The sequence below is a fragment of the Canis aureus genome, chromosome 35 (assembly GCF_053574225.1).
Source record: "Canis aureus isolate CA01 chromosome 35, VMU_Caureus_v.1.0, whole genome shotgun sequence".
Lineage (NCBI taxonomy): Eukaryota > Metazoa > Chordata > Mammalia > Carnivora > Canidae > Canis > Canis aureus.
Genome location: NC_135645.1, coordinates 4595283 through 4610006, shown reverse-complemented (window position 1 = coordinate 4610006; position 14724 = coordinate 4595283). Strand labels below are relative to the sequence as shown.

Below are 14724 nucleotides of genomic sequence, written 5' to 3'. Positions count from 1 at the left end.
TCTAGCAGGGTATGGAAACTGGGCAGGGGTTGTGCTGCACTAGCCCTCCCACCACTTGATACCTTGGATAGAAAGCTCAGCCGACATGGAGGCCTTCCCCGACCCATTCACCACCATGCATGTGTACACTCCCACATCATCGCGGCTGACCTCATGGATTTCCAGAACTTGTACCCCGTTCTTCTCAGACATAGACACACGGGCACTTGGCTGCAGGGCAACATCCCCCTGTGCATGGCAAGAGGGTAGCTTGGTCAGAGAAACCTGCTTGCCTTTTGGCTCTATCCTACCTCCTGCCAAGCCTGGTGGGACAGACACCAGGCATGGACAGTAGAACCCTCCACTCTGGGCTCACTGACATGCTCAGAGAGCAGCCTTTGGTCAATCCAAGGGCCCTGACTCGGGGTCCGTGTGCGTGGTGTGGTATCAGGTCCAGCTTAGAGCAGGTGCATTAGCTTGTTTCAGAGGAGCCCTCGTTTGAGGTAGGCATCCTACATTCCTCACTTCGGTTCCACTTTGCCTCCTTCTCTTTTATTCTGTTTGCAGGGTCGGTCCAGGGGAATTAGGAAGTAGGGAAAAGGTGTGCCCTCACTCATTTTGATCCAGGACTTGCATCCATGAGAAAGCTATTCTTGCAGCGCTCGACCCCAAGTTTTTCCCTATGTCTTCTCACTGCCCCTGTTGAACACTCACCCTGCGCCTCACGCCCCCTGATGCCACCCCCCAGCCCCCACCTCCTCTGCTCTACCTTCACACTGCCCAGCCCTGAATGAAATACTCCCAATGGTATTTTGAGGTAGGTGGGATCATCTCTGCCTCATAGATAAAGAGACCAGTGTTCCAAGAGGCCAAATGACTTGCCCGACAGCTCATGTTTTATGAACGAGAGAGCTGTGGTTTGAAACCTAATCCCACGTCTTCAAATTCTACTTTCTTGAGATAGTCAGGTCTTTTCTGACTCAGAAACTTTATGCTGTTTGGGAGTATGTGAGATGAGAGGACACTGTGGGCTGAGTTACAGAGGCACCGTGTGCAAATATGGGCAGGAACAAGCGTGGCTATTGGATGTACAGAGAACCCTGGAAAACCATCTATAGTTTAGCAGAAGAGACTGATTGGAAAGATAGATTCCTATTGGTCTAAGGGGCTAGCCTCCACATTCAGGGTCCCCAGGCCTGGGCCAGAGTTGGAGCACATAAAATCTCACCTTGAGCCAGGTGACCTGTGGTTGGGGCCGTCCGGTGATCTTGCAGGAGAACCGTCCCGTCTGTCCTTCTTTGACTACGGCTCGGCCCAACTTGGTAGCAAACTTTGGTGGGCACTCTCCCCAGATGCTAGGACGGGTCTCCACTGCGGGGGCTGCAAATCTGTCCCTGGAAAGAAATCAGCAGAGGGTCCAGCAGCAAGTCAGATCTTCTCTCTGCCCCAACCCATGTCACTTAAGTTGGGTCAGATATCAGCAATGGGCAGCCTTCCCAATTCTGTGCCTCAAACACGTTTCTCATGCACCCTCTGGAAAAGTCTATGGCACCAAAACTTATTTCCTCCACCTTCTGAACATGCAGATAGACTATATATACTATCCTCCCTCGTAGTAAGGTAAACCCGAATTCTACTGAGCGCTGGCCAGAAGCCTGGGATTTGGCAACAGACTGCAAGTAGAAGTGATATATGCCACCCCTTGGCTAAACCCATAAAAACCCATAAAAACCTCCTTCACACTCTCTCTCATTCACCGTTCTGGCTAGATGCAGGAGATTCAAGAGAGGCGCCAAGGCCAAGAGACGATGGAATCACAAAATAGAAGAAGCCTGGGTCCTTCAAAGATGATGGCAAGTTCTCCACCTGTTCACGAATACCTAAATTGACTTTGCTTGAGTAAGAAACAAACTTTCCCCATATTAAATTGTTGCAATTTGGGGGCTTGTCTGTTATAGCAGCTATTGCTACTTACCTTTACCAATACAGGCTTCTTTTCCATAAGAAGTGCCACACATTGATTGCCTCCTCTGGGTCGGCTTACTTAAGTCTGACTATTGCCTCGATTGTTGGGAGATCCCTGCAGACTACGGCCACATAGCAGACTTTCTCAGCATCTAGCAGCTAGACCAAATGGGCTCTCCACACAGGCTACCCGGGCAGGAGGCATCGTGTGAGTGCCATGTCACATCCCAGTAGGCTCTTGCTTTATTTTTTAAGATTAATATTAAGCAAGAAGGATGCGTGGGTGGCTCAGTGGTTGAGCGTCTGCCTTGCTTTAGTTATTACAACCCAAGATGCCCAAGAAGACTTACATCCTAGATCTGTTTGGTCAGGTCAGCAGGAAAAGCCAATCCCGCCCTTACCCTGGCTTGAATATCCCACAACTTACCCCAAGGTTTTGGAAACAACGGGCTGACCATGCTTCTTCATGAAGCCCCCTGCAAGTGGGAAACAGAGAGAGAGGCTTGAAGAGGTGGGTCTGAGCCACCAACTCACAGCATTGAAAGTCAGGAAGGGTCAACAACAGGGGTGGGGTGGGATAATGATGGAAACAGTTCGCCCTGACTGAACTGTTTCCATCAAGCACCATGGTGAGTGCTTTACATACATCACTTAAGGAGGCTGGTACTAAACAGATGAGAAAAATGAGATTCAGAGAAGTTAAGTTGCCCACCCAAGTCACATCACCAGTAATGGTGCAGAAATGCATCCAAGCACGCCTGTTCTAGAACATTCAACCATCCTGCTGCGCTGTTACACACCACTGGACCTTCTGCTCTGGGGATTATCTGTGGTTTAAGGATTAATGAACCTTAGTGAAAATGGATTAATAGCTAACACCAGCATCACACGTAAGTTACGTTCCAGATTGACAATTATTGTACATGTATTGCTATTTAACATCACTATTTAGCAACTTGTGCACAGTTTTCATTTCATAATGTGGGTTAAGTTCTTGTCATTCAATAGCCTGTTCAAGCTTAAAAGAACTTCTAAGCAGATAAAGAGAAACTTGTTCTGGGAGGACGTCAAGATGCTGGGGCCCCTCCGACACTGCTGGAGGAAGTGCAAGCCCGTCAGTTCTTTTCGAAAGTATTGGAGCGAATAAGAATCATAAGCTCTAAAGATGCTCTTGTCTTAGACCAGCACCTTCCTTTCTGTCCTCCAAATCAAAGGAAATGATGCTAAACGTAGAAAGTTTACAAAACTGTTCATTTCAGTCTTGTACATGTCACACAGTAGGAAGATAATAAGTGGTTAAATAATGTCCAATTAAACAACCTATCCTGCCATCAAATGTTTAAGGATATGTGAAACATGCAGATATATGTTGACATATCATTTGCTCTCTAGCACACTCCACTTGGGTGGTGATCCTCTGTACTCCACTGGACTCGCCCTGACCCAATGGGTAATCCTTTCCCCTATCAGCAATGGGCAGCCTTCCCCATTCTGTGCCTCAAACACGTTTCTCATGCACCCTCTGGAAAAGTCTATGGCACCAAAACTTATTTCCTCCACCTCCTGAACATGCAGATAGACTATATACACTAGCCTCCCTCGTAGTAAGGTAAACCTGAATTCTACTGAGCGCTGGCCAGAAGCCTGGGTTTTGGCCAATAGAGTGCAAGTAGAAGTAATATATGCCACCTCTTGGCTAAACCCATAAAAACCTCCTTCCTTTTGAAGGAAGAGCACTCAGGTGCTCAATGGCATTTCATATGGGGCCATTCCACTCCCAAGTATGTTCTCCTCCAGACTCTCCTGCTTTAACCGGGTTCCTATTCTTCTTCAACTACCTTCTCTGTTCTACCTTTGCAGGCGTGTGTGCCCTAGGGCTGAGTCCTGGGGCCTTGCACTGATTCCACCCCTAACCCGGGAGGTCTTAGACGGTCCCATCGCTTTAAATACCATCTATATGAAATAAGTCAATTGGAGAAAGATAATCATCATATGGTTTCACTCACATGTGGAATATAAGAAATAGTGAAAGGGTCTATAAGGGAAAGGAGGGAAACTGAGTGGTGAAAAATTGGGAAGATAAAACACTGAGAGACTCTTAACTCTGGGAAACAAAGGGTTGCAGAAGGGGAGGTAGGTGGGGGGATGGGGTGACTGGGTGATGGGCACTGAGGAGGGCACTTAATGGGATGAGCACTGGGTGTTTTACTAGATGTTGGAAAACTAAATTTAAATAAAATATTTTAAATATCGGGACACCTGGGTGGCTCAGTGGTTGAGCTTCTGCCTCTGGCTCAGGGTGTGGTCCTGGGGTCCAGGGATCAAGTCCCATATCAGGCTCCCTTCGAGGAGCCTGCTTCTCCATCTGCCTCTCTCTCTCTCTCTCTCTCTCTCTCTCTTGCTCTCTGTGTGTGTGTCTCTCATGAATAAATAAAATCTTTAAAATATATTAAGAAGGGACACCTGGGTGGCTCAGCAGTTGAGCACCTGCCTTCAGCTCAGGGTGTAATCCTGGAGTCCCAGGATCAAGTCCCACATCGGGCTCCCTGCATGGAGCCTGCTCCTCCCTCTGCCTGTGTCTCTGCCTCTCTCTCTCTCCCTGTCTCTCATGAATAAATAAATAAAATCTTTAAAAAAATAAAATAAAATATATTTTAAAATAAATAAAATAAATATCATCTATAAGCTGATGACTCCCAAACTATATACTAGAACTTATTCATTCATCAGAGGTATTCAGAACAGTGCCCAAATCCTTATAGGGTTTAAATCCTTGTTAAATAAAGGGATTTTATTGGGGTGGTGGTGGTGGAAGAGCAACCTATGATGACGTTATCTATTCAATGTGATCTCAACTAGGAGAAAATAAAGAATCCAAACAGAGGAAAACAACCAGAAGGAAATACATCAAAATATTATTAATAGTGATTGTTTTGGGGTGGTGGGACTATGACGGATTTATTCAGCTGTATTTTTAAAACCTATAAATACGATGGATGGTAAAGAAAAAAACAAGCTGTGATCTACTTACCAAAAATAAAGAAAAAAAGGGAGGGCTGGAGAAAGAAACTAAAAAGAGGAACAAGAATCTGGAATCCAAGAGGTGAATAGGGCCTCCTATAGCTCCCTGCCAATACCCTAGCATCGGCCACATAGCGAATCACTGAGACCTCTTCTGAAAAATATCTATGTACCACTCACTGCAAGGAGTGAGTGCATTTATCATGCTACTGTATCACTAATTTCATCTTGGAGCAAAGATCTGATAAAAAATTAGACCGACCATCTGATGAATGGATAAAGAAAATGTGGTCTACTCATACAATGGAATAGCATTCAGCCATACAGAGGAATAAAGTACTGACACATGTTACAATGTGGATGAACGCTAAGAAAATTTGCTAAGTGAAGAAAGCCAGACTAAAAAAAAAAAAAAAAAATGCATGATTCCATTTATATGAAATGTTCAGAAAAGGCGAATGGATAGAGACAACGCACATCAGCGGATGCCAGGGGCTGGGGAAGGCAATGGGGGAGTGATTGCTCAGTGGGGATGGGATTCCTGCTCAGGGTGATGAAAAGTTTTGAGACTAGATGGTGGTGATGGTTGCACAACATGGTGAATGTATTTAAGACCTGTATACTTTAAAATGGTTAAAATAGTAAATTTATATGTATTTTCGCCATAATAAAAATAGACTAAGCAACTTTTTAAGATTCTTGGGAGCTAAATATCTTAATCCAAAGGTTAAAATTCTTTTATTCTTTTTTTAAAAAAAAAGCAAAGCAAAAATATGGCATTGCCTAAAAGAACAGCAAGAGAATGCTGTTTGAAGGTCCTTCTCTATCACGGTGAGAGCAGTTAGTTTATGGTATGATCCAAAGGTAACAGAGCAAGCAGTCAGCTAGAAATGGAATGGGCTGCTTATTTTAATGTGAGTTAACACCAGAGAGCTGACATGAAAACGAAAAGAGAAATTGGGCTAAAATAACTAACAAGGTCTATTTATAGGCAAAAATTTGAAGTTGCAAGTTGTCAGATAAGGCAAAATTAATTTTGTGAAAGTATGAAAATCTGGCATAGTAAGGCTATGGAGGAAAATAAGTGGAAAGGGGATTAGGATAGAAATGCCAGAAATAGAAGAGAATGTTAAGAGAATTGGTGAAGACAGGATCGAGTTAGTGACGGGGGGAGAAAAGGCCAAGGCACTGAAAGTAGTTAAACAGTTCTCTTAGATTTTTCAAGGGCAAGTAAAAGAGAATGCTGGCAGGTTTTAGGAGTGAAAAGTTCAACAGTGAGGGAACCAGCGCTTTTTGTTAAAGGATACAGAGAGGCTGGGTTGAGACACAGAATGCTGCCGACAAGGGGAATAATGTGATCAAGATGGTAAGGAGTCGAAATGCTTCCAAAATACGTGGTGATATAACTTACCGTCCACACAGGGACTCTCGACACTGGAAGGGACATAATTAATAATTCTGCTAGGACAACAGGCACAAACCAGGACTGTTCCAGGCAAACCAGGGAGCAGTTGCCCTATTTGCAGGCAACTTCAGAGTGGATCTTAAGGATTGCTTTAAAATAGTGGCTTTAATCAGAAAAAAAAATGCCCATTTTTTTTAATATCAGGTATTCAGAATTACTTCTCAATAAAGAGAGAAAAATTTAAAAGATGAAAAATATTAATATAGCATAATAAAGGTATTGTTAGGGTAAATGGCAAAGTGGACATACTACATAAAAAAAAAAAAAAGTATGAAATGACCTTAAAGGAAGGTAACATAGCGAGACAAGTTACAGAGCACTGGGGTATGGAAAATGAAAAAATAGGAGACCCTGTGTGTGTGTGTGCGTGTGTGTGTGTGTGTGTGTGTGTGTGTGTGTGGTGGCGGCTCTAAGTCTCCCTTTCCTCCTATCTCCCTCTTCCAAATCGTGATCTGCACCTAAATCAGACTCGTTCTTCCAGAACTAACCCAAGTCTCTCTTCCAAGAAGTCATCACAGACCATTTCAGCCTCCAGAGGCCTCATTCTCCTCTGAGTTTACAAGCCAATGTGCCAATTGTTTGGCAAAGAAACCCACTGCCGCCTTGGCTGGAGTTCCGCTTTCACGGGGCCTTTAATGAGCTGAGGTCCTATCAGACCAACTGGGTTCCTGCAGAAAGGATTCAGCAAAGGACTGTATCTCCCACACAGCACCCCACAAAGTCAACACCTCATAAATACACCCGGATGTTGAATCTTAACTGCAATATAATAATGAAATGTGAGGTCAAGAAAGCCAGTCTCTGCAGGGCAATACGCAACCCTCGCTGCCCTTGGAGCCCAGCACGAAGTCAGCACATTCAGTACAATCTGATGAATGAAGAGGCTAGAACTGGAGCTACTGGCTGGGGGCTGGGAGGAGTAGGAGAAGGGGCAGAGACCCAGGGCGAGGGGGGGGGGCAGCGTCACAATGACAACCAAAGGGGGTTGGGGGCAGCCAGGCCCCCAGCAGAGGCTGTAGAGTACGGTGACTTCGGGAGTCACTCTTCGGGGGCGGAAAGAGGCCAAGGCATCTGCTGTATAGCAAGGTCTGGCCCTTCTGTATAGCAAGTAAATGGTGAGGCTTTTGCCAAGGCAGGCTTGACGCACAACTGTTTCACAGCCAAGAGACCCATGGCACAGAAAGAACAATGTTCATTTCTGACACATTTTTATTGTTAACTTTGAGGAGACAGAAAAGGACAAAAAAAAAAAAAAAGACAAAAACTCAGAGCATTTTAAAATCCTGATTGATTTTTTTTTTTTTAATAGGGAATATATCCCTACAAAGAGGAAGGGGCATCAAGGAGTGCTGTAAGCTGAAAATATGAAATACCAATGGGGAATATAATTACAGGTCTTTGGGAAGGTGGAAAGTGTAGATGGAAAAAAGATAGTACAAAAGAAAAAGAGAGCACACACACATGGAGAATCACAACAGACATTCTTGAGGAATATAATAATTTAAGACTCAGCCGCCATAAACAGATGTGGGCTCAAAACCCATAACGTCGCCAATGTAATCCAATGTGAAAATAAAAGGGATCTGAGAAATCTGTCCCTGAAAAAGGGTATTGGAAAAAAAGAAAAAGGTGGCATAGGAGCATTTCCTACAAATTCAAAATCCCCAAGAATGCTGGTGTCAGTGGACTTGCAGTCAGTAGGGCCACTCTTCTCCCTAAGTCCCATGACATGGGGTCATTCTCTGCTCTGCTGCCAAATTCTGGGCAGCTTACCACCTGACCCTTTCTCTCCCACACTATCAGGGAGTCTTAGCTTGCACAGGGGTTTCATGGGGGTATAGAGAGTGGAGGCTGCAGGACTGGGGTGGCTCGGACAGGGGGGATGTGTGCTTGGGTCAGGAGATGGGCAGGAGGCCAATCTTCCAGAAGAGGAAAGCCAGGCAGACCTAGAGAGGCATGGGCCTTGTTTGGAATAGAGACAACTAAAAGGCAAAGCGAAAACATACAGCTGTTGGCATCCACGGGGCCAGCCAGTGGTGTGGATAAGGGTTATCTTTCTGGGATAACTGAAGAAAAGCTAAACAAGTGACGTGGAGATGAAGGGCAGAGGTGAGTTGCTTTCTATCATTTCATTGGCCGATGTGCTGTTGAAAGATCCAGCACCCTGATCCCTCTGGTTCGGATCTGGGAAATGCCTTCTACAAGGAAACAGAAACATTGATTTCTCAATTTCCAGGAAATCGATGTTTAAAAGACAGGAGACCAGTGACACCCCCTGCCATACACACACTTTACTGAGATATTTTGCCTACATCAAATCATGTCATTTTTTTCCCTCGATACCCTCCAATGGCTTTCCATTCACCAGGGTCTAGACCCCGACCGCCTCTCCAGGCGTATCCTGACTCTGCTGACCCCACTAACTCTCGCACCATTTATCCCTCTAACATAAGCCTGCAAAAAGCCCCCCCCCCCCAGCTCTTTGGGGCTTTATTTCTGGTCTCAGGAGCAGACTCAGATCATACAGAGGACAAGCCAGAGTGATGGAGAGAGTTCATGTCTCAGGAAGAAGCCCTTAAGTAAGGATAGAGGGGGAAGCGGGGGTAAACACTCCGGCTTCAGCACCCTTCAGTGAACGCTGAGTTCTAGGGCCACCCTTACCCGTTAAACCTCATCACATGAGGTCACTCTTCCTCCTACTGTCACAGTCTAGGCAGCCTGCTACCTACCCTCTTTCTTGCACATGGTCAGGGAGTTCTTAATTCTACTACAAAAGTTCTATTTGTTACCTATAGTTTTTCTCTGTACAAAGTAAACTCTCAGGGAGCAGGGACCCTATCTCAGTTGCTCTGCTCTGTCTCCAGTGCCTGACACAGGGAGGAGCAGAGCCGTGAACAGGGCCATGGATGCCGAGATTCGCTCCAAACTCCTAGGAGACCCTCTAGGATGAGGGGATGTGTCTTTGTTATATGGCAGAGACAAAAGTGGGCAGAGCCTCAGAACCCATCCCCTCCAGGGGATGAAGCTGGGGAAAGAAGTCCACAGAGGGGTATCTAATAGGGAAGAAAGAGTGATGGCCAAGGTCCAGAAAGGTGTGGGGGGTGGGGAGGTTGGGGGTGGTCCTAAGTTTTTGCCCTTCCTATTTATTTCAAAGAAAACTCCCTTAGAGGAGGGAGCTCCTGGTCATATCTACTCCCCAGTGGATATATATTCATTCTTTTAAAATTTACTTTTAAAAAATTGTTCATTGCATTCTAATGCAGAGTGGTTAATGGCTTGGAACTTATTTTTCAGAGATGAAAATAAACTTTATCCCCATCTTGTGAAACTATCACTCTTGCTACTCCCCTTCCCCTAGAATTACTCTCAACATCACCTGTATGGCTTTCGAACTGCCCAGTGCACCGGACGCATCAAGCAGGGCGAGGATTACCATGTAAGTTATTTTCCAAACTAGGACTCTTTTGAAAGTCAAAGGATATTCTATTTATAATGAGGAGGCATAAACCAGATAAATGGTCACTCTAGTGACACCTGCCATGACCATGGGCCTGTAAATGGGGCAAGCACCCCTCAGCCATGTTTTATTCTCATCGCCCTGCCCTGCACGGTGCAGGCTGGCACATGGGGGCACCTGTGCTCAGGAGGACCAATCCCTGTCTTCCTAGCCACGCAGAAGAAGGACTGGAAGCGAGCTAGCCCTGGTTATATTATACCTGGTCTCTGCACATCTTCCCTTGGCTTTGTGGCTCCTTTCTCACAACCTATGTGCACGTGTTCCATTCTGCCTTTCTGGCCCATATCACACACCACTGCTTTTACAGCAGCTCCGTGTTATTTAGCTAATATTCCTAATGGATAGCTCAAAGAGGAGAAATGTGTCAGATTCCATGAAATAATCCAGGAATATTCTAATAAAGTATTTAGTAGGTGTGATGGTTAACTTTATGTGTCAATTTAACTGAGCCATGGGGTACCTAGATATTTGGTCAGACATTATTCTGGATGTTTGTATGGAAGTGTTTTTTTTTTAAGATTTTATTTATTTATTTGAGAAAGAGAGAGACAGTCTGCCTGCACAAGCAGGGTGGGCGGCAGAAGGGGAGGGAGAGGCACAAAAAGACTCCACGCTGAGCGTAGAGCCCAATCTGGGTTTTGATCTTACGAGGGAACCCCTGAGAACACAACCAAAGTCAAAACTAAGAGATACTTAACCAACTGAGCCACCCAGGCACCCCTGTATGAGGGTGTTTGGGGATGAGATTAACACTGAAATGTTAGACGGCATAAAACTGATTGGTGTCTCTAATGTTGGCGGGCTTCATCCAATCAGTTAAAGACCTGAATAGAATGAAAAGCCTGACCCTCCCCCAAATAAGGAAAAATTCTTCCTGACTGCCTCTGAGCTGGGACATGGATTTTTCCTCTGCTATTGACTTAGAACATCACCTCTTCTGGGTTTGGAGCCTGCTGGCCTTCGCACTGAAACACCATCAACTCTCCTGGCTCTTGGGCCTTTGGACCTGGGTGAGAACTACACCACTGACTCCCCTGGGTTTCTAACTTACTGACTACAGCTCTTGGGCCAGCCTCCATAATCGTGTGAGCGAATTTCTTGTAACGAATTTCTTTCCACATATATATGCACGATCGATTCTGTCTCTCCGGAGTCTCCTAACTAGGTATAAGCACGAGCCCACTGGTTCTCAAAGTATCGGTCCCACTATGCAGTAGTATCAGCATCACCAAGAAACTTGTTAGAAATGAAAATTCTTGAGCCCGTCCCAACCTACTAGATCAGAAACTCTGGGGCAAGGCCCAGCAGTTTGCAGTTTCAGAAGCCCTTCAGGTGATTCTGAGACATGCTTGCATTAGAGAATCACTGTTTCAGGCTAAATATTATCACATCAGTAATGGGATCCTTCCATGCTACTCAAAATGTGATCCACAGACCAGCAGCATGGGCATCATCTGGGACTGGTTAGAACTGCAGACACTCAGGCCCCGCTCCAGACACATGGAATCAGAATCCACATTTTTAATCATGGAATCCAAATCCACATTTTTAATAAGATTCCCAGGGGGATCTGGGTGTCCCCAAGTTTGCACTAAACAATCCTGTAGGGTGAGTGTGAGCCATCCGGAGGCTTGGATGTCCTCTCTGCCTGCCAGTTTGGCTTACCCTGGGCTCCTGAGTTCAAGTCTTCAAATTAACCCTCTATTCCTTGAAATGACTTGAGTGACTCCCTGGTCCCTGGAACCCAAAGGGCCTTCTCAGACTCAGACCACCACGTCTGGGGCACACCTGTCATTTCAGCACCACCCCTCCACCCCAAGTTCTAGGCTCCCTCTGTGGATGTGATTGCCCAGGACTACTCAGCACCTTCTTCACTTATGTGGGGTTTCTTTTTTTCTCTGTGTAAGCCTTGTTTATCTCTATTCAAGTGGAAGCTTCTAGATCTGAGCTGTCCAACATGATAGGCATTAGCCATATGTGGTTATTGAGCTCTTCAAATATGACTAGTCTAGATCAAGATGTGCTGTAAATGTAAAATATACTTCAAAGGCTGAAGAATGTAAAATATCTCATTGATAATTTTATATTGGCTATATGTTGAAATGATGGTATCTTGGATATACTGGGTTAAGTACAATATTTTATGAAAATTGACCTAACTTGTTTCTTTAAATGTGGCTACTAGAAAATGTAAGATTACATACATGGCTCACATTATATTTCTATGGGAAGCTGTGCTGGAGAACAGGCCTGTGGCCCCTCTATTGGAGAGAAATCTCCTGGAGGCCAGATGCCATGTTTCTTCTTTGCTCTGTACCAAGTCTCTGGGACCAGCCCTCTGGAGGCAGGGGAGTGTCAGGACTGGCCACAGAGAGCCTTTCTGGGGCCAACACTAGGGCTGCATCCCACTGCATAAGATCACAAACAGTCCTATGGTTAAGGCACGTGTGCTCACGGATGATGTTGCATGTTTCCCGGCCCTGGTTACCAAAGAGGAAATAAGATGAGGGAGCACGTTCCTCTACTCTCCATGCAGAGATTTCTCTCTGGAAGTAGCTCTCAGGATGTTAAGAGCAGATTCGAATATCACAAGACTACATTTACGGGGACCTACTATTTGGCACTGGCGCACCCACCCTTACTCAACCCCATGGGGCAGCTGTGAGTTCCAGTTTACAGGAAAGGAAATAAGGCTCTGAAATGTGAAGTTCCTCACAGTTAGAAATGAGTGGAGCTAAAATCCGAGACCATTTACCAACACTGCCTTCTGAGCTTGACCTCTAGGGGGTCAAAGTCTTCACATAGGAATTAGACTCTTAATTCTAGGACCTCTGCCCTTTTCAAGTTAGAAGCGTAGCACAGAGCTGGTGAGAAGGCAGGTCGCTGCTGGATCCCTTTTGTAAGAATTTCCACCCCCTTCCAGGCCCGTGGTCTATGGGGTGATTCTAAGCCACACATCAGTAGAAAATGGCCTTTGATGCAGAAGCAGAATGTATAGAGGGCCACTCACATTTAAAGACACTACATCCTTTAGGCCATTCTCTATGTCCTAGGATCTTAAGTGGTCGGGGCCTCAGTCTCCTCACATTAAGACCAAAAGAGTTGAGAGACTTCATCTCCCCTTATTCCTCTATAGCTCTCCTGCCTTCTATCTTCCCTGTTGCCCATATCTTAACTAAGCAGGAAAAAATTTAGTAGGTCATCAGCTCTAACTTCATCAATAATAGGAATTGGAAAAAAAAAAAAAAAGGTTTCATATTACCCGGGTTTTACATACCTCCTCTGTATGCCTAACCCATTCCACTCCTTTAAAATAGATCACAGAAAACAAAGGCTAGCCCAGGCTATAGAGACCATGGAATTTAAACTCTTTATTCTGTAGAAACAGAGGTCCAGAGGTTTAAAGTTACACATATGACTGGCAAAAGCTGGGACCAGACCCTTGGACCTCTGATTCATAATTTTCCATTTTGCCAGCAATAAACAGAAAGTCCAAAAAGGGAAATTATAGACTGAATTTTTGGGTTCCCACCCAAATTCCTAAATTGAAGCCCTAACCCTCAGTGTGATTGTATTTGGAGATAGGGCCTGGGAGAAGGTTTAGATAAAGGTTCATTGAGGTCATAATGGTGGAGCCCTAATCTAGTAGGGCTGTTGCCCTTATAAAAAGAGGAAGAAACATTGGAGCTCTCGCTCTGCCACATGAGGACACAGTGGTCATCTACAAGCCAGGGAGAGAGCTCTCACCAGAAACCAAACCGGGCTGGACTTCAATTTCAGACTTCCAGCCTCCAGCACTGTGGGAAAATAAGTTTCCATTATTGAATCCATGTAGCATCTGGTATTTTGTTATGGCAGCTTGAATTGACTAATACAATGGGGGAGAAAATAATTTTTATTTGTGAGCCTCAACTCAACGTTTGGATATTGAGAAGTATAGGGGAAAGCACAAGACCAGAAGCCTCCAAGATGAGGGCCATTCAGAGACTCTGACTGGGGGCCACTTTCCATCTGGAATGCTCCAGCCCACAGGCAGTTGAAGGTCATTAAAAGGAATGAGTCACTCAGTTAAAGAATTTGGGGAAAGCATCCGAACTATGTACATTCTGTTCCGTGAAATAGCCTGTCTTTCTTTCCATGATGTAGAGAAGCAGAGAAAGCATTGGCCCAGGTGCACCTCACCCCTTCTGGAACCTTCCCTGGCTACCTTAATGCCCACATACAGTGTTTCTTAAAACGAGGTTGGGAAGACTGTCTCCCGAGAGAGAAGTCAATCTGAACTTCTGGTTTATAAGCCCTTAGAAAGGCCTGTGAGGGTCAAGGGAACCTCATCATATTTCTGAGGGTCTCACAAACCCCCCACATCCTTTCGGACATCGGGCCTTTAAGCAGTAGCCAGTGGACTGAACTGGAAATGTGTTCTCCAGTGGAGAGGCTTCAGCATGTGAGAGGATACACAAGCAGCAGAAGAAACCGTCTTACTTAAGGTCAAATGTTTTTCCCGGAAGTTATAAGGTTGATAGAATCTTTTACGTAAAGAGTGGGGAGAAAAAGACCAAATAATTAGTGTTAACACACTGGTGGATTTATCTCCTATATATTTTTCTGAGTTTTACAATATTCTTATAACTAGGAGAGCATTACTTGGTAAAGATGATGAGAAACACTGTTCATTCATTCTCCAAATAGCTTGGTATCCATCCTGTGCCAGAAAGTTTTCTAGATGCTAGAGATACAGCAGAAACAATATCGATCCCCTCGCCTCCTAGCATTTCTA

General features: G+C 45.0%; 1 protein-coding gene across 3 annotated transcripts in view; it reads right to left on the bottom strand.

The window, feature by feature from the left end:
* MYLK (myosin light chain kinase) overlaps positions 1-14724 on the bottom strand; it is a 203415-nt gene that overhangs the window by 116790 nt on the left and 71901 nt on the right. For all 3 annotated transcript variants that reach the window (XM_077884311.1, XM_077884310.1, XM_077884309.1), the window contains 3 exons: positions 2372-2420; positions 1208-1373; positions 63-228 (listed from right to left, as the gene is read on the bottom strand). In XM_077884311.1, the coding sequence (XP_077740437.1) occupies positions 63-228; positions 1208-1373; positions 2372-2412 (373 nt within the window). In that variant the 5' untranslated portion in view covers positions 2413-2420. The remainder of the gene's footprint in view (positions 1-62; positions 229-1207; positions 1374-2371; positions 2421-14724) is intronic.